Source organism: Saimiri boliviensis, chromosome 8, assembly GCF_048565385.1.
Source record: "Saimiri boliviensis isolate mSaiBol1 chromosome 8, mSaiBol1.pri, whole genome shotgun sequence".
Taxonomy (NCBI): Eukaryota; Metazoa; Chordata; class Mammalia; order Primates; family Cebidae; genus Saimiri; species Saimiri boliviensis.
This window is the reverse complement of record NC_133456.1, coordinates 115008036-115030845: the sequence shown is the minus strand read 5'-3', so window position 1 is coordinate 115030845 and position 22810 is coordinate 115008036. Positions and strand designations below refer to the sequence as shown.

The 22810-nt window shown below is 46.4% G+C and overlaps 1 protein-coding gene across 3 annotated transcripts; it reads right to left on the bottom strand.

Annotated features, from left to right (window-relative positions):
- Positions 1-268: 268 nt before the first annotated feature.
- On the bottom strand, positions 269-22737 carry ANKRD16 (ankyrin repeat domain 16). Of its 3 annotated transcripts, XM_039478563.2 has the most exons (8): positions 21825-22737; positions 20665-20885; positions 19228-19270; positions 17730-17838; positions 16766-16927; positions 14005-14083; positions 11495-11685; positions 269-11135 (listed from the first exon to the last, which is right to left on the bottom strand). In XM_039478563.2, the coding sequence occupies exons 1-7, from the start codon at positions 22133-22135 to the stop codon at positions 11528-11530; spliced, it is 1083 nt and encodes a 360-aa protein (XP_039334497.1). In that variant the 5' UTR covers positions 22136-22737; the 3' UTR covers positions 269-11135; positions 11495-11527. The 3 variants fall into 3 exon arrangements, with proteins under 3 accessions (XP_039334497.1, XP_003939121.3, XP_039334498.1); XM_003939072.4 differs by lacking the exon at positions 269-11135 and having other exon boundaries at positions 11487-11685; XM_039478564.2 differs by lacking the exons at positions 269-11135; positions 14005-14083 and having other exon boundaries at positions 11527-11685.
- Between the last annotated feature and the right edge of the window lie 73 nt (positions 22738-22810).

The following is a 22810-nucleotide window of genomic DNA, read 5'->3' as shown; positions in this document are numbered from 1 at the left end:
GGCTGGAGTGCAATGGCGCCATCTCGGCTCACCGCAACCTCCGCCTCCTGGGTTCAGGCAATTCTCCTGCCTCAGCCTCCTGAGTAGCTGGGATTACAGGCATGCGCCACCATGCCCAGCTGATTTTTTGTATTTTTAGTAGAGACGGGGTTTCACCATGTTGACCAGGTTGGTCTTGATCTCTTGACCTTGTGATCCACCCGCCTCGGCCTCCCAAAGTGCTGGGATTACAGGCTTGAACCACCGCGCCCGGCCTTCTTTCCTCTCTTGAATCCCTGCCACTGTCATGAAAATTAGCCTGGGCTAGCCTGACGGAGAAACCATGGGAAGCAGAGCCAGCTTGGTCTAGCCAAGGCCATCCTATACCAGCTTAGCAAGCCACCGGCTGACTGGACGCAGGAGTGAGCCCAGTTATAATGGCCAATAAACAGATCTAAAGATCTTCAATCTGGTTCTTTTTTTTTTTTGAGACGGAGTCTCATGCTGTTGCCCAGGTTGTAGTGCAGTGGTGTGATCTCGGCTCACTGCAATCTCTGACTCCTGGGTTCAAGCAATTCTCCTGCCTCAGCCTCCCTAGTGGCTGGGACTACAGGTGTGCGCCACCACGCCTAGCTATTCAATCTGATTCTTAAGAAATGCAAGGTCAGGGGTGGTGGCTTAGAGAGGCCAAGGTGAAAGGACTGCTTAAGGCCTGAGTTTGGGACCAGCCTGGCCAACACAGTGAGACCCCTACAAAAGTGAGATCTCTACAAAACTTTAAAAATTAGCTGGGAGAGGTGGTGCGTAACTGTGGTCCCAGTTGCTCAGGAGGCTGAGATGGGAGGACTGCTTGAGCCTAGGAGGTCAAGGATGCAGTGAGCTGTGGTCAGAATACTGCACTCCAGTCTGGGCAACAGAGCAGGACTTTTTTTTTTTAACCCCTTCTAAAAAAAAGAATAAAAAGGCCGGGCGTGGTGGCTCAAGCTTGTAATCCCAGCACTTTGGGAGGCCGAGGCGGGTGGATCACGAGGTCGAGAGATCAAGACCATCCTGGTCAACATGGTGAAACCCCGTCTCTACTAAAAATACAAAAAATTAGCTGGGCATGGTGGCACGTGCCTGCAATCCCAGCTACTCAGGAGGCTGAGGCAGGAGAATTGCCTGAACCCGGGAGGCGGAGGTTGCGGTGAGCCGAGATGGCGCCATTGCACTCCAGCCTGGGTAACAAGAGCGAAACTCCGTCTCAAAAAAAAAAAAAAGAAAAAAAAGAAAGGAAAAAGAAAAGAAAAATTAAAATCATGAGGTGTTATATAAAGTGAGATACCATGGCTGGGCATGATGGCTCATGCCTGTAACCCCAGCACTTTGGGAGGCCGAGGTAGATGCATCAGCTGAGGTCAGTTTGAGACTAGCCTGGCCAACATGGTGAAATCCCATCTCTACTAAAAATACAAAAAAATTAGCCAAGCATGGTGGTGGGTGCCTGTAATCCCAGCTACTTGGGAGGTTGAGGCAGGAGAATCGCTTCAACCTGGGTGGTGGAGGTTGCAGTGAGCTGAGATCGTGCCACTACACTCCAGTGGGTGACAGAACAAGACTCCATCTCAAAAACAAACAAACAAAAAAAACTGTGATACCAAGCAGCTTTGGTGGTGGGTGTGCCTGGGAAGGAATCTTGGCAAAAGCGAGTGATATGGATGTCTGTGGTGCTCAGGACCCATCCCAGCCTCATGTGCATGTGAGCCCCACACTGCAGACACAGGAAAGTTACCAGCCAGAGGCTCCTGTAGGTCCAGATTTTGAGATGTTAGTTGGATTCTGCTAATGGCTTGTGTTTTGGAAGGTAGAGGCGAAAGCTGTCATTTCTGCTTTCACTGGCAAAGGCTGCAAGTGATTTTCTGTGGGGCGTTCTGATCAGTTTGGCTTCTACTGCAGCAGTTGAAGACAAGCTTCTGGAGTTGGAAGCGGAGCCAAGAGCTTCCTAGTCTGGCAAAGATTTTCCTGATTGAAAAGGCAGTTCTTTTTGAGGCCCAGGTCTGAAGTACAACCCTTGATATTGTCTCTTGTCCCTGAAAGTTCAACGAGATCTGTTCTCAAGCCTTCCTGACAATTCTGCGCACCATTAGGACCCTGTAAGAAATCTCCTTCTGTGTTAGCTGGCTGGAATGAATGCTACTCTCTGCTAACTGAACTGTGACTGATACAGTTAGCAACCTAAAAAAATGTACAGATCCTTTGATCTGCTTCTAGGAATTTATCTTCCAGTCATTCACAGAAGGACACAAAAGATGTATCCATGGCACAGCTGTTTATAATAACTTAAAAAAACCCAGAATGTCCTAAAATGTCCAGAAATAGGAAGCAGCTTAAGACAAATTGTGGCACATCTGAAAGATGGACTATCAGAAAGAATGTGCCGTTATGCAAAGTTAAAAAGAATGAAGCAGATCTTTAAGAACTAATAAGAAAATGGAAATGACAAAACAAAAAGAACTAACGAGAAACAATGCACTAAGTTAAAAGTTGCAAGCGAGTATGGATTACATGATCCTACTTGGAATAAATGATCTTATTTGTACTGTCTGAATTATTTTTCACCAGGAGCAAATATTTTAGAATATAAACTCACTAAAAAGGGAATAAAGTACATGACATTATATAGAACCTTATTCAAATCCATGGATAATTCCTTGAAGGTGTACCACGTGTAGGAGCTGTGAACAGCCTTCTGGGGTTTGTGAGTAGGACCCAGGCTGGGTACAGTGGCTTACTCCTATAATTCCAGCACTTTGGGAAGCTGAGGCATGTGGATCACCTGAGGTCAGGAGTTCGAGACCAGCCTGGCCAACATGGCAAAATCCTGTCCCTACTAAAGATACAAAAATTAGCCGGGCATAGTGGTGGGAGCCTGTAATTCCAGCTACTTGGAAGGCTGAGGCAGGGACCCATGAGGGCCCATGGAGCCAGGGACGTGGCAGGATCACCGGCTGTATAGGGGCAGCTGAGGGTCCCCGCCTGAGGTTTTCTCCACCACAGTCAGCTGCTCTGGGATAGTAGATAAAAAGTTAGAATTCACTAAGATGGACAAGCTTGTCCAACCCATGGCCCAGGTGGCTTTGAATGTGGCCCAACACAAATTTGTAAACATTCTTACGACAGTGAGGTTTTTTTTTTTTTTTTTTAAAGCTCGTCAGCTATCCTTAGTGTTAGTGTATTTTATGTGTGGCTCAAGACAATTATTCTTCTTCCAATGTGGCCCAGGGAAGCCAAAAGATTGGATACCCTGCTTTTGGAGGTGAGGGATGTGTTTACTGCTTTAACTGTGGTGATAAGTTTCCTGGGTGCACAAAAAATATGTCTGAATTAATCAAATTGTATACATCAAGAATTTGAAGATTTGTATAACAATTATACCTCAATAAAACTGTTACAGAAAGGAAAAGAACAAAAGAAGTGCAAATTCCTACACTCTACCCTGGACCTATAGGTCCAGCCCCTGGGGCTACCCAGCCACCTGTATTCAGCACGGTGGTAGCCTGAGAAGCACTGCCCAGGTCTCTGCTGCCCTAACGGACTATTTCACACCCTCCCCTAACTCCTCAGACCTACCAGACTGTGTCCTCACTATTGGCTCATCACCTGCTTTCCTATTTCACTGGGAAGATGAAGCACCTAGAAGACACTTGGTGTCTCCCAGCACCAAGTGCGCCAGTTCCTGCTCTGTGCCCTTCTGCTTGGCTTTCCTATTGAGGCTGGGGAGGAACCAGCAGAGTAAACACAAACATTTCCCCTCGTGCACAAGAATCTACTCACTATGGTCTGCGGAGCAGCAGCTATGGCTGCTCCTGGGAACTACCCGGAAGCAAGTTGGGGTTGGCAGGGGAGGGAAGAAATCTGCATCTTAAAAATTTTCTAATTTCAACTTTTATTTTAAACACAGGGGATACATGTGCAGGTTTGTTATGTGGCTGTATCGCATGACGCTGAGGTTTGCAGTAAAGATCGCATCACTCAGGCAGTGAGCATGGTATCCAGTAGGTAGTTTTTTGACTGGCCCAGCACCCCTCCACCGCCTCCCTGCGGGAATGTGCATTTTTTTCAGGATCCCTAGGTTTGAAGGAATCTACATTTTAACAAGACTCTAGGTGCTTCATATGGACATTAGGCTCATTCCTCCTCCTCACTTCCTGTCTGTTGGAGCATTCTCTCAGCAGTCAATCTATAAACTATAATCTGCTCCATTAAAAAAAAAAATCAATCCATATCCCTCTCCTTTGCTTCATTTTCCAGCTCCAGGCCCTGCCTTCCCATTCTCTCTCAAACCTGCTCTGATCTTTGTCCAGCTCCTCACCGACCCCTTCGCAGAGGCCCCCAGTGTATCCACACAATGAGGTCAGCATTGGCTCTGGGCCTTTCCCTGTGACTCTGCCCAGGCACCAGCCAGGCCTCATTTGCTCCCTACTGCTTTTTTTTTTTTTTTTTTTTTTTTTTTTTTTTAAACGGTCTTGCTCTGTCACCCAGGCTGGAATACAGCGGTGTAATCACAGCTCACTGCATCCTTGACCTCCTGGGCTCAAGCAATTCTCCCACCTCAGCTTCCTAAGTAGCTGGGACTATAGGCGCACCATGTTCAGCTAAATTTTTGTGTTTTTTTGTAGAGACAGGGTCTCACCATGTTGTCCAGGCTGGTCTCAAACTCCTGACCTCAAGCGATCTGACCACCTTGGCCTCCAAAAATGCTGGGATTACAGGTGTGAGCCACCTCGCAGAGCCATTGCTATTTTTAAAATGTTGTTTCAAATGCCCCCAGGGTGTCACTCTCCTTAAGGATGTGCTGGGCCTTCCAGAGTAGGAAGAAGGAAAAAGACTGGTTCACCTATGCTGAAGCCAGGAAAGGCACCTGTTGGAAGAAATGCCTACAGGCCCCTCCTGCTGCTATGCTCAGGCTGGAAGCTGCACAGGGCATGGGCTGATAAACACATCTAATCTCCATGTTTTCCCAGGATTGAGCAGGCCTGTCCTTAGTATCAAGGCAATCACGTTCTCAGCATGGTGGAAGGAGGCAGGGTTCTGTGAATGCTGCAGGATGGGCTAATCACACAGGCCAATCAAGTTCCTGCCATCACCACAATCAGCAGAGACCAGCCCTCACTCCCATTTTGTTTCTTTCTCAATCGAAATCACATCACCCTTTCCAACTAAATGAGTGTAATTTTTAAAAGTGTAAAAACAAGGCCGGGCGCGGTGGCTCAAGCCTGTAATCCCAGCACTTTGGGAGGCTGAGGCGGGTGGATCACAAAGTCAAGAGATCGAGACCATCCTGGTCAACATGGTGAAACCCCGTCTCTACTAAAAATACAAAAAATTAGCTGGGCATGGTGGCGTGTGCCTGTAATCCCAGCTACTCAGGAGGCTGAGGCAGGAGAATTGCCTGAACCCAGGAGGCGGAGGTTGCGGTGAGCCGAGATCGCACCATTGCACTCCAGCCTGGGTAACAAGAGTGAAACTCCGTCTCAAAAACAACAACAACAACAACAACAAAAAGTGTAAAAACAACCAAATATAAGTCCACATTATTATTCATTCTTGTAGGAAATGCAATAAACATGCCCCACCCTCTGAGATACTGGCATTGGACTTTTTCCTCCTCCTCACCCTGCTTCTTTCCTTTATAATGTCTCTGAGAAGGAAATGCTCCTTCTGCATCTGGAGCTGAGCTTTCCAACAGCTTCTAAGCCTACTTCCCAGACCTTCTGGAGGGCCCTGTCCCACAGAGCCCTCCCTCACTGCTGGCTTCCTCCCTCTCTGGGCTTCTCAGTCTACAAACATACCACACGCTCAATCCCTCATTTACCCTCTCGGAGAAAACTATTGTCCTGTCAAACCACTTTCTTTTCTTTCCTTCACCACACAACGCAGTGAAAGGTGCAGAGTTGCTCAGGCCTCTGCACAGCCTGTGTCTCCCACCCGCTGGGGCAGGTCGACCTCCGCAGATCACCTCGAATAGCCGATTCCGTCCCTAACTTGCCACCCTTGCCTCCAGCTGAATTTGATAGAGCTCTACTGATTATTCCATCTACATCTTAAAAGTGGAAACCAACGAAAGAGGCAACACAGAAGACTCAATATGGACAGTAATACAATGGAGCATCAGACAGTCATGAAACATGACATTCACAAAGTTTTAAAGAGCATTAGGATTTGCTTGTAATATAAAGTTAGGGGGCCAAGGTGGCTCACGCCTGTAATCTCAGCACTTTGGGAGGCTGAGGCAGGTGGATCATGAGGTCAGGAGTCGGAGACCAACCTGACCAACATGGTCAGGTTGAACCGACCATGTTGAAACATGGTGGAACCCTGTCTCTACTAAAAATACAAAAATTAGCTGGGCATGGTGGCTCGCACCTGTAATCCCAGCTACTCAGGAGGCTGAGGCAGGATTTAGAATTGCTGGAACTCAGGAGGCAGAGGCTGCAGTGAGCTGAGATTGTGCCACTGCACTCCAGCCTGGGTGACAGAGCAAGACTCCATCTCAAAAAAAAAAAAAAAAAAAAGTTAGGGGTCAAGCAAGGTGACTTCCATCTGTAATCCCAGCACTTTGGGAGGCCGAGCTGGGCAGATTACTTGAGGTCAGGAGTTTTGAGACCAGCCTGGGAAACATGGTAAAACCCCGGTCTCTAGTAAAAATATAAAAATTAGCCAGGCGTGGTGGAGGGCGCCTGTAGTCCCAGCTACCTCGGAGGCTGAGGCACTAGGTAGCTACCTCCTGGGTTCAAACTCCTGACCTCAAGTGATCTGTCTGCCTCAGCCTCACAAAGTGCTGGGATTATAGGCATGAGTCCCCATGCTCGGCCCTATATACATTTTGAAAGACTACGGGGAAATAAGAGTGGTTTCATCTGGGTGGTGGAACTATAGATTATTTTTGTTTTCTTCTTTACTATTTTCTGTATTTCACAATAAGCCTTACAATCAAGTCTGGGACACTAAAAGGGACATTTTTCTGGTCTGCCACCTGCTGTTGGATTCTAGCAATGTCCCGGGTTTACATTAAATTCAGTGCTTGCTCCTCCCTCTTCTTACTGCCTGAGCTCCCTCCTTACAGTTCCCTCTGGCTTCTTTCGCCTGAGTTTTGCCATCTCCTTTCCATTTTGTGATCTTTTCCATCTTGCCTTGTGTGTTTTCTCATATAATTTTTTTTTTTGGTAATATATGTTAGATCCTATTTTCAAGTGATTACAATTTTTACCTCTTTGCATCTCTTCTGCTTAGATTGCGCTTAATAACACACACTCACCATGGCAGCGGGTGTGCTTTCAGGTCCAGCTGACAGCCCTGGCAGAAGTGGGTCTTAGTTGAGGCAATCAGAAATCCTAGTGAAAGTGTAGTGCCTGCTCTGGGAGGCAGGTTAAGCCACCATTGGCAATCAATGCCCTTGGTCAAATTAGTGACAGCCCCCTGACAGCCATGTCAAGGTGGAGCTGAGCCTGCGCACTTCTGGGAAAACACAGGGAGTGGATATGTTTATCAGCCCATGCCCTGTGCAGCTTCTGGCTGGAGCACAGCAACAGGAGGGGCCTGTAAGCATTTCTACCAACAGAGCTCTCATACTATTACATCTCTCATTTAAGAGATGGCTGCCACTGTGGTCTAGGAGGAGTGTGGGAGCTTGGGTAGGAGCTGCAGTAGGGATGGTGTGGAACAGGCAGGTGAGAGAGCTGCCCAGCAGCTGTCCTCTGCAGGGACTCCTGAAGAGGGAGGACTCATGACTGACTCCCAGCTTTCCCACACAGGTGGGGTGAACTGTGGTGCCATCAACCAAGGCAGGAAAGCAGGCCTGTATGTCAGTGGATCGTGGGGAAGGCTAGGTGTTGAATAAACTGACAGCTTCAGGAAACCCCTACAGAAATGTAAGCAGGCGGTGTAAAGTAAGGGCTAGAGAGAGATCTGAGTGTTACCGACATTAGGGTGTAGCTGAAACCCAAGGCAGGGATGGGAATGCCTCAGGAGAAAACTCAAAATGAGGGAGATGCTGGAGACAGAAGCTAGGACACAAGAGCATGTAGGGCTGGCCTGACAGAGGAGTGCAGAGGAAGAGAAGGAAAAGGCAGAAAGAAAAACCCAGGAGTGTGTAATTGCATGTGGCAAGAGTCCAGAAGCAGGCAGTGAACTGAAAGGATCAGTAACCTAAGGGCTAAAGGTGTATCACTTGCTATGGCAATTAGGATGTCACTGGTACCCAAAAGGAAGAGTCTGCACAGAGCAGCAACAACAAAGCTAGACTGCAGGGGGGTAGGAGGTGCCTATGAGCTGAGGGTAAAAAGTAGAGACTCTTTGTGAAAGTGTGTATGGGAAAAGATGCTTGAGAGTGAATAATAATGAGAAGGGGCTGCACGGTGCAAGAGTCAGAGGACAAAATCAGACAATCTAGGTAAGGGCTTAGCACTCTATCCTGCATATAGTAAATTCCAAGTGCTTTTATCGCCCATTAACTACATAATAATTTTAAATTTAAAAGACAAAATCAGTCCAAGGAGCTGGCATACCAGTGGGGGAGAAAAACAATGAACAAAACAAATAATTATATGGTACATTTGCTAATAGCAAATGCTAAGAAGAAAAAATAAACTGGGAAAAGAAATTATCAAATCTTTGAAGAAAAGGATTTAATTTTTGATTGGGAGGCCTGGGCAGGCCCCACTGAGAAGGCGATTTGTAGGTAAAGACCCAAAGGAGGTGAGGAAAGTAACTATAATTAGGGAGTAATAGAAAAATATCAATTATCATTGGCACAGCATTCTTCATATGTTACTGTTATGGAACTATCTGGTTATTATTCTATTATTGCTACTGTCTTTGTCTCAATCAATGTTCTTCATTTTTTTGAGACGGAGTCTTGCTCTGTCACCCAGGCTGGAGTGCAATGGCGCAATCTTGGCTTACTGCAACCTCTACCTTCCAGGTTCAAGTGATTCTCCTGCGTCAGCCTTCTGAAGTAGTTGGGATTACAGATGCCTGCCATCACACTGGGCTAATTTTTGTATTTTTTTTTGAGATGGAGTCTCACTCTGTCACCCAGGCTGGGGTGCAGTGGCAAGATCTCTGCTCACTGCAACCTCCGCCTCCTGATTAAAGCGATTCTCCTACTTCAGCCTCCCAAGTAGCTGGGATTACAGGCGCGCACCACCACGCCCAGCTAATGGAGTTTCACCATATTGTTCAGGCTGGTCTCAAACCCCTGACCGCAGGTGATCCACCTGCCTCGGCCTCCCAAAGTGCTGAGGTTACAGGCATGAGCTACCGTGCCCAGGCCGCAATTACTGTTCTTATAATCACTGCCATCTCTGGGTGTTTGGTGGTTTCAGCAGTGGCATCCGGTGACCATGGTTTCTATTATAAAGGTGTGTGGAATCCAGGAAAACTGAGAACGACATGCTGTGTTGTCATCATCAGCTGGTTTGTAAGGTCAGAAGCAAAGCCAAATGGAAGCTGATCATGCACGCAGCTGCTGGAAACACAAAGCTGCTCATGTGTGTGCTGAGAGGAAAGAGGGCAGTGACAGACTGATCTTTCAGTCCACCTGCACGCCTGAAATATCTGCCCAACAGGACCATCTTCAGACCCAGACGGCATCAATGCAGGCATCTCTGAAGGAACAGAAAAGTGGCAACTGCATCTTAAGTCAGTGCAGATGGAGAGTGTGTGTAATTTAGAGGTCACAAGACAGGAGTGTTTCTATCAGAACAGTGATTTGGTGGTTAGAAACAGGAATCTGCTGATGCCATCTGGGAATAATTAAGAGGAAGAGGAAATTCTTGCTCTGTGCCAAGCTGAGCCTAAGGCTGAGAATAAGGTGGGTGTGTAATAAGCATTTGCTGGATCACACTGAACAAGAGGATTCAATGTTGCTTGCAATTGATGCATATTATTAAAAAGCCTGATCTAGACTAATAATTATTCTTTGCAATCCAGAGAAAAGGATCAAAAAAGGAAAAGAAAGAAAAGGAAAAAAAGGAGAAAAAGAATCTAAATGCCTGAGGACTCATCTATCTTTAATTCATTTTAAGAGGCTACAATATTTTTTAAAAGCTAACTGTGGAGTGTTTCATTCCTTAACAGTCAGAGGGTTCCCTGGGTAGATGGGACAGGATGGAAAACAGGTTTTAAAGACAAAAAACTCCAATCTTCAACTCGGGTTAACAGAAATTTTGTAAATATCCTAATTACATTTTCTTTTTTTTTTTTTTTGGTGAGACAGAGTCTCACTCTTGTCACCCAGGCTGGAGTGCAGTGACATGATCTCAGCTCACTGCAACCTCCACCTCCTGGGTTCAGGCAATTATCATGCCTCAGTCTCCCTGGTAGCTGGGACTATAGGCATGCACCACTACACCTAGCTAATCTTTGTATTTTTAGCAGAGAAAAGGTTTTATCATGTTGGCCAGGCTGGTCTTAAACTCCTGGCCTCAACTGATCTGTGTGCCTCAGCCTCCTGAAGTGCTGGGATTATAGGCATGAGCCACCATGCCCAGTCCTCAGTTCCATTTTCTAAATGTATTTATTACTGAAGGGGGCCAACACTGAATCTATCTATTAAAACTAACAAAAACCCACAAAATTAAAACTTGATAGCTTAACCAGCAGTGCTTACAGCATATAAAAGGTTTTATTAATTTCTTGTAAAATGCATGTAAACAGATTATAAGCACGCCCTTCCTGGTTACAAAACCAAGTGAACCATTGTAATGGTCAAGTAAAAGCCTATGAAGGAAGAAATTAAACAGGCCAATTACATTTTACAGCTCAAGCTAATAGCAATTTATGTTATATTTTTAATATTATTATCATAGCTTTATCACGTAGCAGTTATTATAAGATATTTCAGCTGGGTGCGGTGGCTCACGTCTGTAATCTCAGCACTTTGGGAGGCTGAGGCCAGTAGAACATGAGGTTGCAATTTTGAGACCAGCCTAACCAACATGGTGAAACCCCATCTCTACTAAAAATACAAAAATTAGCCGGGCGTGGTGCTGTGCGCCTGTAATCCCAGCTACTCGGGAGCCTGAGGCAGGAGAATCGCTTGAATCCAGGAGGCAGAGGTTGCACTGAGCCAAGAGCGTGCCACTGAACTCCAGCCTGGGTGACAGAGCCAGACTCTGCCTCAAAAAAAAAAAAAAAAAGATATTTCATGTATTTATAAAAGTGCGTATACCATATTACATTCATGCATGGTACGTAATTCTCTTAAGGATTCCATAGCCTGACCTCACAAACATTATCTATTCTACTTTAAAACACTGAGATATGGACTATGGAAAGATTATGACTGTGCTCAGGACTTCATAATGTGCCTGTCGCGAAGCTGGGAACCTAGCCCCCCATCACTGGGAACTCCTTAGCAGGAGTGGGACATGCAGGATGGGAGAAGGGAGGAGGAAGAGAAGGAGATGGAAAACTGGCTCCCAACTGGTTTTGCTGAATCTGTGAATGACTTAAGAAGCAAGATATGAATTACCATGCGCTTTATTGCCTCCTCTTGGAAACATCCTTATGTCATTGAACTGTGGCCAGAGCCCCAAAGGACATCTGATCTCTTTGTGAGCTGCTGAGCCAGGGTGCCCGTGATGTCTTCAGAATCCTTCAGTCCTGACTGCAGGAGAAATTTGGCGCAGGCCAAGTGCTGACCTGCACAGGCCAGATGCAGGGCTGAGGGGTGACAAAAATCACACAGACTTAAAACAGAACCCCTGGAGCAATACTGACCTCGTGAGTTGATAGTGTCCAATAAAAATATCAATTCTTTTAATATCTTCCATAATTCATCCTCACAACTTCACCTATACAGATCAAAATATTTTTCTTTTTAACCTGCTTGGGTTGAAAATAGTTTTAAAGATAACAAAACCAGTTAGAGACAATTTAAGAAACTTATCTAGGCTGGGAGTAGTGGCTCACACCTGTAATCCCAGCATTTTGGGAGGATGAGGCAGGCAAATCACAAGGTCAGGAGTTTGAGACCAGCCTGACCAACATGGTGAAACCCTGTCTCTACTAAAAATACAAAAAATTAGCCAGGTGTGATGGCATGCACCTGTAATCCCTGCTACTCAGGAGGCTGAGGCAGGAGAAATGCTTGAACCCAGGAGGTGGAGGTTGCCAGTGAGCCAAGATCGCACTACTGCACTCCAGCTTAAGATTCCGTCTCAAAAAAACACCAACCTACCAAACAAACAAAAACCCATTAAAGCAACCAACAGAACAAGTTAACAAGAAATAGGAGATGTCCTCCCCATACTCCTGAACACTCCGGAAACACACTTTACATGGTACAAAAAACTTTCTAAAAGTTTTGTTGAATTTGCTTTGTAAATAAAAATATCACCACGAATAAGAATTGTTTAGCCAAAAAAGCACTGTTGAACAAGCTTCCCACTCTGGGTATTTCAGTACTGAGGTTCCTGGTATGCTGAGTCCAGAAGCACTGCTGATTCTGCTGCCTTCTCTCCAGCAGGGAAGCTGTGAACCTTCCTGGGCTGAGCAGCTGCCCTTTCCAGCCCTGGAGTAGTTAGGTATCTGCAAGACCTTGAAGCATTAAAGACCCCACTAGGCCAGGCATGGTGGCTCATGCTTGTAATCCCAACACCTTGGGGGGCTGAGGTGGGCGGATCACTTGAGGTCAGGAGTTTGACAGCCTGGCAAACACGGTGAAACCTTGTCTCTATTAAAAATACAAAAAAATAACTGGGCATGGTTGTGGGTGCCTGTAGTCCCAGCTACTTGGGAGGCAGGAGAATCGCTTGAACCCAGGAGGCAGAGTTTGCAGTGAGCTGAGATCATGCTACTGTCCTCCAGCCTGGGTGACAGAGTGAGACTCCGTCTCAAAAAAAAAAAAAAAAAAAAAAAATCCCACTAAACTCTTGTGAGATGGCCTTTGGCTCACAAAATGTTAGAGGGTTTATTCTAAAGTTCAAGTCTAAAGAATTAGCTCTCAGAATATGTTTCTGAATATTCTAAATTAACAAAACAAACGTAGTGAATATAGTTCCTAAATATACTCCAAAACAGATGACCTGTGAAGAATTTATACAATACCTGGATAGCAGGTGTCATCACAGATTAGAAAGAAACTGCTTTTATGATGCATATGTCATTACGATTTAAAATAATAACAAAGGTTGGGCCAGGCACGGTGGCTCATGCCTACAATACCAGCATATTGGGAGGCTGAGGTGGGCGGATGACCTGAGGTTGGCAGTTCAAGACCAGACTGACCAACATGGAGAAACCCTGTCTCTACTAAAAATACAAAATTAGCTGGGTGTGGTGGTGTCTGCCTGTAATCCCAGCTACTTGGGAGGCTGAGGCAGGAGAATCACTTGAACCCAAAAAATAGAAGTTGCAGTGAGCCGAGATCATACCATTGTACTCCAGCCTGGGCAACAAGAGGGAAACTCCCTCTCAAAAAAAAAAAAAAAAACCAAAACAAAACAAAGATTAACAATAGCAGCTGTAATGAGTGGAGTCATCATCATTGTTATGTTAACAGCAATTGTACCACCGTTCCGCAGAGGAAAAGATATTTTAAGAAAAAGTTGCTGAGCTATGAGAAGAATAATATTAAGGCCGGGCACAGTGGCTCACACCTGTAATCCCAGCACTTTGGGAGGCTGAGGCAGGTAGATTGTTTGAGGTCAGGAGTTCAAGACCAGCCTGGCCAACATGGGGAAACCTCGCCTCTATTAAAAATATAAAAATTAGCCAGGCTTGGTGGTGCATGCCTGTAATCCCAGCTACTTGGGAGGCTGAGGCACGAGAATTGCTTGAGCTGGGAGGCAGAGGTTGCAGTGACCCGAGATCGTGCTACTGTACTCCAGCCTGGGTGACAGAGGGAAACCGTCTCAATGACAACAACAAAATAACAACAACAACAACAACAACAAAAGAATATTAAAACCAGTGTTTTAAATATAAAAGTGTATTGGTTATACTCAGTTTACTAATTTCCAAGGCATAATTAAATGGTACCTGATCGATTTTTTTCATCTTTAGAGTTGATGTCAGCTCCCAAGGATAAAAGAGTCTGAATTGTACTTATATGTCCTTCCTGAATTGAAACAAATTTATTATCACTGTGATGAGGATAAAAGAAAACCTTTTGCAAACCAAAAAGTATTTGAAATAGGTCTCAATGAATTTACAGAGTTTATTTTGCCAAGATTAAGGATATACCTGGTAGACAGGTCTATGTCTTTCTCCAAAAATGATTTTGAGGGCTTTAACATTGAAAGGGGAAAAGAGGGCTGGAGTGAAAAGGAGGAAGTTACGGTCACACTACTGAATTTACTGAATCCACGCTGCAAGATAGAAGGAGCAGGTTGGGGGAATAGGCAATAGTTTATTAAATATCTGTTTCCACTCAGTAAATTGGCACTTTACATAAGACAAGATGAATACAGAGTAGCTACCTGTGGAAATATTTAACCTTATATCTGTAACTATCTGCTCAGGAACAAAAGGAAAGGCAGCTTTCTGCATGACTCAGCTTTCAGTTTAATTTTTTTTCTTTCGGCAGAGTTGGGGGTCCCAAGTTTTCATTTTCCTTTCATACTTTAAACATAGCCTCTAACACATATTAGGCACTTTTTCTAAAACAGTCAACTGCCAGAAGTGAATTCTCATATCTTTTTTTTTTTTTGAGACAGAGTTTCGCTCTTGTTACCCAGGCTGGAGTGCAATGGCGCGATCTCAGCTCACCACAACCACCGCCTCCTGGGTTCAGCCAATTCTCCTGCCTCAGCCTCCCGAGTAGCTGGGATTACAGGCACGCGCCACCATGCCCAGCTAATGTTTTTTTGTATTTTTAGTAGAGACGGGGTTTCACCATGTTGACCAGGATGGTCTCGATCTCTTGACCTCGTGATCCACCCGCCTCAGCCTCCCAAAGTGCTGGGATTACAGGCTTGAGCCACTGCGCCCGGCTCTTTTTTTTTTTTTTAAAGAGACAGGGGGCCGGGCTCAGTGGCTCAAGCTTGTAATCCCAGCACTTTGGGAGGCCGAGGCGGGTGGATCACGAGGTCGAGAGATCGAGACCATCCTGGTCAACATGGTGAAACTCCGTCTCTACTAAAAATACAAAAAATTAGCTGGGCATGGTGGCACGTGCCTGTAATCCCAGCTACTCGGGAGGCTGAGGCAGGAGAATTGCCTGATCCCAGGAGGCGGAGGTTGCAGTGAGCCGAGATCGCGCCATTGCACTCCAGCCTGGGTAAGAAGAGTGAAACTCCGTCTCAAAAATAAAAAAATAAAAAAATAAATAAAGAGACAGGGTCTCACTATGTTGTCCAGACTGATCATGAACTCCTGTGCTCAAAGGATCCTCCCACCTCAGTCTCCCAAAGTGTTGGGATTACAGGTGTGAACCACTGCGCCCAGCCAAATTTTCGTATCTAAAGTAAGATATTGTATCATTCTCAATTCTAATATAAATCATTAAATATTTTGGTGACATTTAACTATTATAATATAGACGATCAACTCAGTGGGCCAAATTACTAACCCAATGCAGTTACTTTCCATCACTGTGAGCAGTATATAAATCTTGTGATTTATACAGAACCCACAACTCTAAAATATTCCAAGCAAATATACACTTGTTAAAATCTTTAGGACAGAGATAAACTAGAAAAGATCATAACCTCTCATAAATGGGAATTCCTATTATAGCTAGGATATTATTTAAACATTATATTTTATAAATATAACATACCTAAATCAGTTAAGTCTGCTACTATGTGATGAAACTACAATTAAGGTTCCAGGTTCACTCTTCCTATAAGAGGACCCTGTAGCCACAGAGCACTCAGCCTATCCATGTGCATCTACCCAGCTTCGGCACAAGCGGAACATCAGGCAGGAGAAAGTGGTTGATTAGAAAAACAAATAGGCTGGGCATGGTGGCTCACACCTGTAATCCCAGCACTTTGAGAGGCGAAGGCTGGCAGATCGCTAGATCAACAGTTAGAGACTAGCCTGGACAACATGATGAAACCTCATCTCTATTAAAAATACAAAAATTAGATGGCTATGGTGGCATGCATCTGTAATCCCAGTTACTCAGGAGGCTGAGGCAGGAGACTCGCTTGAACTTGGGAGGTGGAGGCTGCAGTGAGCAGAGCCGACACTGCACTCCAGCCTGGGCGACCAGAGCAAGACTCCATCTTAGAAAAACCAAATAAAGGCATACAACCATAGATAATGTTAAAGATAATAGGTAAACCGTTCCTAGCATTTAAAATAGCTACTTTTCCAGTAAAAATGTTTGCTCATCTTCATATTTTACACCCCAGAGAGCTTGGTAAATGCAATTCTCTTGCGCTGGTTGAAGAGTTCTTAACTTCTGAAATTCAGTATAAGAATAGAGAGCCAGGGAGGGGGTTGCAAAAAAAAAAAAAAAAAAAAAAAGAATGCAGAGCCAGGAATTTCATATTCATACAATCGTTATTTATGGCTTCAAATAACATTATTCCTGAAAACAAAAATGTGTGTGTGTGTGGGGGGCATTTTATAGAGTAAAAGGTTTTTTTTTTAGAAGCTTTTGCCTAGAAACAAAATAAAGTCAGGTTTCTATTTAAAGAGATAAAAGGTCTTCAGAATCCTGACCATTTCAGGAGAATATCATGGGCAATTCTTCGATAGAGACAAAAGAAACAACGCTACAGAGCTACCCAATCAATGGAGTAAGGCAAGCCTGGGAGAAGCTGGGATGCCGTTATAAGAAGTAACAAACCTTAGCTGCATAATGAAGTGCTGTGAGGTGGGTTGATGTGGCTCTCACATCTACATCGACGCCAAGTTCAGAGACCAAGAATCGGATGGCTTCGTCCTGCCCTGTGACGGCTGCCCTGTGCAGAGCCTGGGAACCCAGGCTGTCTTCTGCTGAAAGACAAGCCTAGCCGGCAGAGGAGAGAAATGAACAAAGGTCAAAATTAAGAAATAGGGAAACAGATCTGGGCACCTGCTGGCACTTCAGCAAAACTGAGCTGTTTACACACAGTTCTCTGGGCAGAGGATACATGGCTTTTGTCTGATTCTCAAAGGACTCTTTTTTTTTTTTTTGGAGACAGAGTCTCACTCTGTCGCCCAGGCTGGAATGCAGTGGCACGATCTTGGCTCACTGCAACCTCTGCCTCCTGGGTTCAAGCAAGTCTCTGCCTCAGCCTCAGGTGTGTGCCACCATGGCTAGCTAATTTTTACATTTTTAAAGATGGCTTTTACCATGTTGGCCAGGCTGGTCTCAAACTCCTGACTTCAGGTAACCCATCTGGTTTGGCCTCCCAAAGCGCTGGGATTACAGGCATGAGTCACCACGTCTGGCTCTCAAAGGGCTCTCTAATCAAAAAGATGTTTACGCTTCAATGTTCCAGGCTATGGTGCCAAAAACACTATGAGCAGAGACAGTTTGTTGTTATTATTGCTATCGAACAGCTATCATTTACTGAATACTTTGCTAACTGCTTTACGTACGTTGTATTATTTAATCCTTATAAAACTTTCTGAAGAAACTAAATTTGTCTCCATTTTACAGATGGGAACACTGATGCTTAAAGGGGTCACCAGGTCCCAGAGAGGGAGTTTGGAGGGACTGGGAATGGAACACGGGATCTGAATAACAATGTGCTCTGCTTATCCTGTGACATAAAATTTGTAGGAAGAACCAAAAGAAAAGAATAAAAACAAAACCACTTTGATACCCCATGTTCACTGAGGAGCAGCCTAGCGATGTCGATGTGACCACACTGGATTGCGTCCATCAAAGGGGTGACGCCACAGTTGTCTCTGTAGTCTGGTTCATATTGGCACCTGGAGCCAGAAACCCAAGTAAGAGCTAAGAAAATTTACCACCTTAAACCCAGGGGACAGTTGACACCTGATTACCTGCAGGTGGACTGCATGTGTGCAAACGACCTGTGAGTGTGGAGCTCTCTCTTTTCTTCCATCTGTGTCTGAACTGAGGACTAAGCCTTCAGGAGCATGATGGTCTTCCCCAGCAGACCAGCTGCTCCTCTGACCTTCTCCATCCCATCTGACAGCACTTGGTGTCTTCAGCTTCCTGCACCAGAGGCCCTGAAGTCACCCTTTGCCACTGCCTTTCCCGCATCCTTCATAATCAAATGATTACCCCCATCCCTCAATTCCACAGCCAAAATATTTAAGACATCTGTGTCCTAGCCAGGCATAGTTGCTCGTCTGTTAATTCCAGCACTTCGGGAGGCTGGGGTGGATGATTCAACTGAGGTCAGGAGTTCAAGACCAGCCTGGCCAACATAGTAAAACCCCATCTCTACCAAAAATATAAAAAATTAGCTGGGTGTGGTGGCGTGCACCTGCAATCCCAGCTACTTGGGAGGTTGAGGCAGGAGAATGGCTTGAGGCCAGGAGGTGGAGGTTGCAGTGAGCTGAGACTGTGCCATTGCACTCCAGCCTGAACAACAAGAGTGAAAGTCCATCTCAAAAAGAAAAAAAAAAAAAAAAAAAAAGGAAAATCCTCAATGTGGCTGATGGTATTTATTCTCCCTCCGCTTCACTGTTCAGGCTGCAGTATATTCTAGACAGACACTTTTCGGTTTCTTAAATGTACCACAATTTTTCCCAGTTTGGAGCATGCGTGGGTGCTGTTATTGTTGTCTGGAATGCTCCCTTGCTCACACTTTCAGCTAATTTCTTTTACTCCTTCAGGTCACAGCTTAAACATTAGCGCTGAGATTCTTTACTCTTAAGCAGAATTGGGTCTTCCTGTTATTCGTTCTGTAGGGATCCCACAAGACCTTGTAATGCACACCAGACTTTTGGGACTCCTTCACGGTGTCTTTCCTGCCAGTCTGTGAGTTCCAGGAGGGTAAAAACTACATGTGTCTTGCTTCTGTTGTGGTCCCTGCACTTGATACAGGGCTTACTTTATATTAAGCACGAAATGAATGTATAAATGCTTGTTGAAAAAAAACAGAAAAATGGATGATTTTGCCACTGAAAATATTTTCCCCAGATATTTGTTATTTTTGTTTCATATTCTTTATCTGCTTATGTCTTTTGTTCATTTTTCTTTCGAAATCCTAGTTTCTTTCTTAGATAAAAATCTATCTGAGCTCTTTATGTAGCACTGATATTAACTCTGTCATAGTTAGCAAACATTTTCCCCCATTTGCTGTATTATTCTTACCTCTTTTTTTTTTTTTTTTTTTTTATTCTTACCTCTTAAGAAGCACCTTGACTGCTTCTAAATGGCCATGCATTGCTGGGAGGAGAAAGCTGAGAATTAGAGCTTTTTAGTGCACATATAAAATGCTTCCTGCCTCCTGCCTCTGTTCTCTGCCCCATTCTATTAGCCATAACTTACAAGAAGGAGTCATTAAATTGGGTATGCTGTTACTACCAGACAAAAATAAACATTTAACTGAAGTGGTGAACAATAATGTTTTCACTTTACATGTACACAGCCAACACCTGATTATCTTATCTTTATGTGTTTATATGCACTTTCATGGGAAACATTCAATCCTAAACTTACACTTCTGTGTTGCAAATCCCCAAGGCTAGTCCATTGTTGCCCAGGAATTTCAAAACATTGTAACAGCAATCCATGACCAAATAGCCTGGAATTTAATTCCCCTACTAAAAGTAACTATACTCAAAGGTTATGACTATTTGTCTTCCACTATTTTGGGTGAATGATGGAGTGCTGATTGCTTCTCCTGGGGAAAACTGGTCAAATAATTCATCATCTAAAAAAAAGTTTTCTACTTGTTTGCAAAGTTTTAGAAAGGATTCCTTGGTCACTAATTGCCAACTGTGGCTAGAGTATAATCATTCTAGATTTTCTAGACTACAGGCTGGGCACAGTGGCGTACACCCACAATCTCAGCACTTTGGGAGGCCAAGGCGGGTGGACCACTCGAGGTCAAGAGTTCGAAACCAGCCTGGTCAACATGGTGAAACCCCACCTCTACTAAAAATATAAAAACCAGCAGGACATGGTGGCATGCTCCAGTAATCCCAGCTACTCAGGAGGCTGAGGCACGCCTGAATCACTTGAACCTGGGAGATGGAGGCTGCAGTGAGCTGAGATTGCACCACTGCACTCCAGCCTGGGCAACAAAAGCGAAACTCTGTCTCAAAAAAAAAAAAAAAAAAAAAAGGAAAGAAATTGATTATATTCCAAAAAGGCCCCTAGGTGCTTTTTTTTTTTTTTTTTTTGCGATGAAGTTTTACTCTTGTTGCCCCACGCTGGAGTGCAACGAGGTAATCTTGGCTCACTACAACCTCCACCTCCCGGGTTTAAGCCATTCTCCTGCCTCAGCCTCCTGAGCTCTCGAGTAGCTGGGAGTACAGGCAGCCGCCACCAAGCTCAGCTAATGTTTTGCATTTTTAGCAGAGACGAGGCTTCACCATAATGGATAGGCCAGTCTTGAACTCCTGACCTCAGGTGATCCACCTGCCTTGGCCTTCCAAAGTGTTGAAATTACAGGCGTAAGCCACCTCACCTGGCCCAACTAGATGCTCTTATTCTCTGCCTTCTGTTTTCCCAAAATCCTCCTTTTCCCCGTGGGTGACCTGAAGATGAGGCTGGACAATGCTGGGTGAAGCACCCACATCCGTGTACCTGCATGCCTGCATAACTGTAGGCTGTACCTGCAGTGTGCAGAGGAGTTCTTCTGATTTTGCTCTCTGTCTTCCAGGCATCTGGGCAAACAGTGAGCAGGTACTGGAGGATCAGAGGGTCGCCTTCTCGACTGGCAATGTGGAAAGTGTTCCAGCCATCTTTGTTCTTCAGGAGTGGATTGGCGCCATGTTCCACCAGGTCCTGGATCACCCCCAGGTTCTTCCTTGTGCAGGCCATCATCAGAGGAGTCCTAAGGCCAACCAGGAGAAGCTGTCAGATGGAAGCAGCTGAGACATGAGAAGCAAGAGGCCAGGTCTTCAAAACACATATATCCTTTGCACCGATGGAAAACCTAGAGGATTCAGGGGTCTGGGAGGCAGGAAAACAGCTTCGACTGGCAACGTCTGTGCCTTCTGTGAAGACACTGGGAGAAACAATAAGGGGAAAATGATTGTGACAAATGTGTACCTAAAGGAGGGATACCTGGGAGGCAGAGCTGCTTAGGAGCTAGTTCACAGGATAGCGGTGAATTGGGACAGAGCTAAGAAAACCCACAGATAACCCTCAAAACATAACCAGGTCTATTCCCCTGCCCAGTGGGTAAGATGTACTTCCCTATTTTCCTGAAGAGGTTCACACCCTCTAAGGAACCTGACCTAGGGAGTACTAAAATCAGTGTCAATCTAACGAAAGGCAGTTGGCTTGTGTGATGGTGCAGTACAGTGTCTCTGTGGTGGTGGTGGTGATGCAAGGCTACGAGTATGGGATACAATGGCATAGTGCTCTACACACACGTTGAGTGTATAACTGAGGAATTCTGAACAAGGATACTGATTGGCGCAATGTCAACTGAAACGATGCATTGCTGCAGAAGTAACTTAGCTAAATGTCCCCAGAACATCGCATCCGGAAGCTATCTGTAGCGCACACAATTCATTGGTGACATTCTCTTTGGTTACATTCTACACTACTCTGTGCTTTAGAAAGGGATGCCCTGACCAGTTAACTCACAAGGGCAGAGGGAGGGATTCTGCAGGTCATCTGCGTTTTAAAGGAAAGCTGGGCAGGCCTGGGGTGAGAACTAGGAGCTGAGAACAGTTATGGTGCCCGACAGGCCGGAGAAGCGCAGGGAACTCGCTACGACTCTGCGGGGAGAGGGGGGCGGGGTGTCTCTCCGCCCCGCACCTACCAGTCGGCCTTCTTCAGGGAGTCGACCGCTGCCCCCCGGCCCAGCAGGTAGCGCACGCAGTTCCGGTGCCCCGTGGAGGCCGCCTCGTGCAGGGGCCGCTTGTAGTCTCGGTTGGCGGCCTCGATGTCCATGCCCCAGGCCTCGGCCAGATAGGCCAGCACGTCCCGACGCCCGTGGCGCGCGGCGCAGTGCAGGAGGGTATCCCCGGCCGGCCCCGGGCAGCCAGCCGCCGGCGGCTCCTCCTGCAGGGCGCGTAGCCGGCCCTCCTGCACAAGTCTAAAGAGGCGCCGCGGGTCCCGCGGCTGCGCCATCGCCGTGGGTCGGGCCAGGCTGTGCGGGGCGGCGGCGGGCGGGACACCGGCGGCCAGGCAGGGAGAAGCCGAAGGCGAGAGGGACCCTCCGCCTCTTCGCGCGTCCCGGTCCCGGCAGAGCAGCACCCCCACGCCTCCGGCCTGGTCTCCAGGCGGGCGGCCCTCTCACACTGCCGGCCTGCCCCGTGTGGGAGAAGCCGCAGTCCCGGGCTCCGTGCGGTTTTTCCTCAGAGACGGGGCGGTCCGGGGTGACCACGCTCCAGGGGTGCGGAGGGACCTGGGGATCCGAGAGCGCTCGCGTCCGCCATCCTGAAGCTGCCGCGGCCCGCGCCTGATTCGGCGCTGAACATGAGAGAGCGTGGGGAACGCCGCTCCTCCGCGAATTCCCGAAGAGGAGGGTCTGGGAGGGCGCGCACGGCCTCGTCCCACGCCGGGCAGAGTGGCTCCAGAGGCAGCCGGGTCCGAGCGTGACCAGCCCCGCACGCTTCCGCAGGGAACCCCCAGCCTCCAGCTGCTTGGGGCAGGCGTTCCAGCGCTCCGCCCCCGTCCCCGCCCCTTGACAGCCGCAGCTTCGCGGGGACCCGGGGAGCTCTAAGGAACTCTGGGACAGTTTCCTCGCTCCTCCCCTGCCCGAGCGGAAGCGCCGATGGGGCGTGGCCCGTTACAGTGGCCTCG

Excerpts from the sequence above, each read along its gene's own strand:
- ANKRD16 (XM_039478563.2), bottom strand. The coding sequence starts at position 22,135 with ATGGCGCAGCCGCGGGACCCGCGGCGCCTCTTTAGACTTGTGCAGGAG. Across the intron at positions 20,886-21,824 it reads TCCCTGAAGAAGGCCGACTG|GACTCCTCTGATGATGGCCT; the intron begins GTAGGTGCGGGG and ends GGTTGGCCTTAG. Across the intron at positions 11,686-14,004 it reads AGATGAAAAAAATCGATCAG|CCCTGCATCTGGCCTGTGCA; the intron begins GTACCATTTAAT and ends GTCACCCCTCAG.